The sequence below is a fragment of the Tupaia chinensis genome, unplaced genomic scaffold (assembly GCF_000334495.1).
Source record: "Tupaia chinensis unplaced genomic scaffold, TupChi_1.0 Scaffold000494_1, whole genome shotgun sequence".
In the NCBI taxonomy this organism is placed as follows: domain Eukaryota; kingdom Metazoa; phylum Chordata; class Mammalia; order Scandentia; family Tupaiidae; genus Tupaia; species Tupaia belangeri.
The window spans coordinates 431,085-436,090 of record NW_006160006.1 but is presented as its reverse complement, the minus strand read 5'-3'; the positions used below and the strand labels follow the sequence as shown (position 1 = coordinate 436,090).

The following is a 5,006-nucleotide window of genomic DNA, read 5'->3' as shown; positions in this document are numbered from 1 at the left end:
GTAACCCCATGGGAGAGCTAGAAGGCCTTTAAAAAACAGCAAACAGCAGCATTCAACACCCACACCGGCTCACCCTGCACTGCAAAACAACACTCCAGGGAAAACACACAGGACTGGAAGCAGGCGGTACAGAAACTCTTGAACCTCAGCGAGTCCCTGGCTGCAGCGGCGTGGCCAAGACGGGCAGAAGCCAGCGAGCCCTTCCTGCGCCCACTGTGCCCAGAGGCTTCTTGTTCCTGGTCCCAGAGCTCAGCCCACTTGGGATTGGGGACAAAATGCAGCCCTGAGGACGACGATGAGACGCGATTGAATGGCGGTGGGGAGAGGGGCTCCCAGTCCACGCCAATCCTGGAAATAAACATGGTCACTTCGGTAACCATCTTTGACAGGACTGGAGCCCCTGGAGGGCCCTTGTGAGAGGACTAGAGGGGCTGCTGATGCCTTTGACAAAGGAAGGGTCAAACTGAATTTCAAAAAAGGGTTGAGAAAAGGACGGAGGGGAGAAAGAGTCTGGGACCCAAGGCTTTGCAGGAGTTAGGATGCTAGCTGGTGACCACCTCGTAGGACATCATTTTCCACCTGTTCAGCGCACACATAGGACATGGCTTTCCACTGTAACCCCATCACATGTGACCAAGGCACTCTAAATATCTGCACAGACACATTCTCTAGGTTAGAAAACGTCAGAGTGAAATGTCTGAGGCACCCCTCCCTCGGGTCAGGGGTTGGGCAGCAGGTGCCCCCGTGTTCGTACTGTACCTGCTTCTATCCGAGAGACCATCGCTAGCATGGGCTCCCAGCCTTACCCGGGGCGGGGGCTGCACGCCCACCGCTCACATCTCTGTGCTCTGCGGGAGCCACCCAAGGGGTCTGCAGGGACTTCAGAGGATGTGTTTGGAGCCCAGAAGGGAAAGGAATACAGATGGTTTTATTTAAGGTCCTCATCGTACCTCGATGAGCAAGAGCTTGCACTGTCTCTCACAGTTCCCTGCTAGCAGTTTGACAGGTCAGTTTCCATCGACTTGGAGACTCACCTGGGCAGGCTCCGCCCAGGTTGGATCACTAAGTAACCAGCCCTATCTCTGCTTCCAAACCCATGAGGCTGCCAGTTTCCTAAAAGGCTGGTCTTCTCCGGGCAGTCAGAAATAATTAAGGGCTATTCCAGTCAATGCAGAAGGGCCTGAATTACCCCCCTCCAAAGCCAGAAATGCATGACTGTATGTCCCCACTACTGAACTGCCTTTGCTCTCAAATCACCCTCTCCAGGGACATGATCTGGCTATCAGCACTCCAGGCTTTAATCTCCTGCCCCAGGGAGTGTCTGTATGCACCGTGTCACTGCTCAGTTCAGTCAAAACTGGTCAGAGAAGAAAGGTTCAGTGCAATGAAGCCTGACGTGCAATTCCTGCTTTTTTGACCATCCAATCTCTCACACTTCCGTGAGTTGCCAAGCATTATCTTAAGTAAACCTTTAACTCTGTGCAGCTGGAGTTGGGCTCTACTAAGGCTGCCTTGATATAGCAATAACTTATACGGTGATTGTTGGTGGGGAGGAACTGAAATGCTTTCTTACAGATATGTTTGTATATTCAGTTTCCAAACCTGGAAAAGAATCACACACAGAAGGGGTTACCTGGGCTCCCATATCAAAAGGTCACCCTTATTCTTGAGCACTGATAGGAGTATTTGGAACCAGGCAATGACCTCCCCCACGGCTGCGCCTCATGTTAGAGGTCAGAGGGATGGGCGGAGGAGGGGAGTGCCCAGTCCATGTGGCCTGAAAAGCCTACGGTACAACTGTCTCATGGTTTTAAACAAGGGTATTTGTTCTTTCATATAAAATGTTCTGATTTTTTTTTTTTCTTAGAGAGATTTTTGCTATAGGGCACATGTGCTTGCCAGATAGACAAGGAGGCAGAAAATGAGAGATCACCTCCTCCAGGGGGGATGGCCATGCTACAATCCCGTCTCCTCCATTCTCCTCTCAGGATTTTGGGCATGCACACACAGGCACTTGGTGTGAGTTTCAAGTCACCAGATCTGGGACTCGAACCATGGTTGGCCATGTGGGAGTCCAGCGACATAACTATTATGCCATCTGCTGGTCCCAAAATGTTCAGAAAGTTTAATAACATCTACGAGATGAAGGGGGGATAGTTAATGTTCACGTTCTTTAGGAAGGACTCCGTGAGACCTTATTTTTACAGGACGCAGAAAGGAATGACTGCTGTGCCCCCACTGACCGAGGGGGCAGAATCTAGAATCCACATTTCTTACTTCCCTGCTCCGACATCTCGAAGACTCTACAAAGACGAGACAAGAGGTGGAGTTTGGATTCAATTACTGAAAATCTGCTCCACAGTTGAGGGAAAAAGAAAAATGCTTTCAGCCTCAGCCCTGCCTTCTCCTCCCTCGGTCTCCTGTGGGAACTAACACTGACTCAACAACACACTGAAAATGCAGGAAGCAAAGGAGCGAGGACGCAAATAAAACTGCACGTGGCGTTTACAGCGGGGGTGGGGAGGATATTCACCCACACTACGAGGAGGGTCAAAGGAGAGAAGCAAAATTCATGAGTTATTTAAAAATCATAAATGGCCACTGACTCGGTATTTCCATCTGAGCCAACCGGGACTTTGAGTAATGTCCTGTGGGTCATGGGGGCGGGGGCCATGCCTGAGACCTAGCGTCCCTGCCATCACGTCCTGGGCAGGTGTGTTCTTCAGGCACTCACTCAGCTATTTTTTGGTGTTATTTACACAGTGAGGACTGTTTAGGGGCAGTCAAACAGAGTTTATAAATACTGTAGTTGTTCCTGGTGAATTTTCCTAACCGAGCACAACTTTAAGCACGGCTACTCTTAATTAAAAATACACTGGGTCTCATCAGAAATTCATAGGATCCTGGTTAATTTGGGGAGGGAAAACACACCAGGGACGAGACGTCTGTCTAGTGTAAAGGGTTCAAAAGTAGCAGAAATAATCCCACTTTAAATAGTTTCTTCAGAAATCTAAGTTTTTAAAAAAGGTAACCTGAATGAAATGGACTCTCCAAAACAGAGACCGGGTTTAGATTCCTTTCTGTTACGTTTTTGGAAGGACGAGAAATTGACAGACATTTCCGACAAGCACGCCAGACTGTAGACTCGGAGGGGCAGAGCTAAAGCCAGACACTTACTTGATCAGCATTCCTTGATTGGGCAGTAACTCCAGGTGGATTTTCCCGCCTTCCTGAGTCCTTAAGTAGGCAAATTCCTCCAGCATATCGATGTCTGCGGGTCGGGTTCAGGCTCACCACACGTAAAACCATGGCCCCGTCCTCTCTGACCAGGAAACAGGCTCGCGGCAGCTGGGTAACCTGCCTGTGGCCTGTGGCCATCCCACTAACATTTGCAAGTCAGCATTGGAACCCAGGCCTGTCTGCACGATTCTTACACCAACCAAACCGCGTCACAAAGGATCCCTCTTGGCGTAAGATCTGCCAAGGGAAAGGATCGCAGGACAACGCACTTTTCACAGTTCATAGAACCCTCCACGGCTACAAGGACACAACTTCCTGTTTTCTTAAGAAATGAACGAGGCAGCTGGAGTAGGGAAGAACTTATTTGGCTTATAGAATATGAAATTCATAAAAATAAAGTGATTACATCTTCCTATTTAAGTGCAATAATTTTTAGATGCTTCAGGAGAGGAAGCTCCTGTGAACCTCCCAAATTTTATGCAAAATGTTGATGACATTCATACATATGGTTTTCTTTTTATCAAATCTTCAAACGGTTAAACACTAGTGCTCTAGGGACCAGGAGATGGCACAGTGGTTAAGGTGCTGAACTCCCACATGGCCAGTCATGGTTAGAGTCCCAGGCCCAGCAGTTTGAAAGCCATGCCAGGTACATGTGTGTTTGTGTGTGTGTGTGTGCCCCAAATCCCAGGAGAATGAAGAGGGTATTGTGACATGACCATCACACCTGGGGGGTGATTTTGTCACTTTCCCACTCTCTGTGTCTCTCTGGTGAGCACACACACCCTACAGCAGAAACCTAAAACAAAACAAAAACAAAAAAATAAAAACAAAGTAAAAAACCCTAGTGCTCTAGATACTTGGACAAGGGTATCATATTCCTAACAACTCAAAAATAAGGTATCGGGGGACCAGCACACGGCATAATGGTTACGTCACTGGACCCCAGGTAGTTGACTGCGGTTCCAGTCCTGGACCTGGTGGCTTAAACTCATGCCAAGCGTGTGTACGTACATGCCTAAGATCCGGAGAGGAGAACAGAGGAGAAGGGATTGTGGCGTGGCCATCCCCGCGGGGGTGATTTCTCACTTTTTGTCTCTATGCCTCTCTCTGTCTCTCCAACAAGTGCACATGCCCTATGGCAAAAACTGCTCTTAAATCAATCAATCAATCAATCAAATAAAGTACACTAAGGTAGAAACCGCCAAGCTACTACACAGCCTCCCAAGGTCTCTCCCTGACCAGAGAGAGATGAAGCATCACCTATCCTGGGTGGCTTGTCCGGCAGGTGCTCACGGCGGCTCTGACAGCTGTGGGTGTCGACTGAGCCCAGGGACAACCAGTCCTGGAAGGGCTGCGGGCAGGGGACGGCCCAGAAACTCAGGCTCCATAGCCAAACCGGCTCCTCTGGGCCTCTCGGGAACTCGTAGGCCTTTGGTGCCAACTGCATCAACACAGAACAGGGCTGTTGACAGCCCCGCGTCCCTGGGTTTCTTCTTCCATTACGACCCATCGCCACGGCCCCATTTTCAATCATTCACTTTTTCCCTCCTAAACAGCAAAGTCCATGACTTCTACCCAGAATTGGGCCGCTCCTTTTGGTATCACACACTCATTCTAAAACAATCAAGATTTGTTTACTTAAACAATAAACAAAGGATACTTGTAACATAATTGAAAAAGTTCTCGTATTGGAAATTTCCTTGTTGGCAGATCTTATTGACGGCTTTCAGGAAGAGGTGCTCTCCCCCTGGCCACTCCTGCTG

General features: G+C 49.0%; 1 protein-coding gene across 2 annotated transcripts in view; it reads right to left on the bottom strand.

Moving 5' to 3' along the window:
* The window catches only part of INTS10 (integrator complex subunit 10), a gene marked incomplete at its 5' end in the record, with an annotated part of 26,140 nt that overhangs the window by 2,670 nt on the left and 18,464 nt on the right, over window positions 1-5,006 (bottom strand). The window contains 3 exon segments of one of the 2 annotated variants that reach the window (XM_027774930.1): window positions 1-26; window positions 3,178-3,271; window positions 4,904-5,006. In XM_027774930.1, coding sequence (XP_027630731.1) covers window positions 1-26; window positions 3,178-3,271; window positions 4,904-5,006 — 223 coding nt within the window. 2 annotated transcript variants of the gene reach the window in all.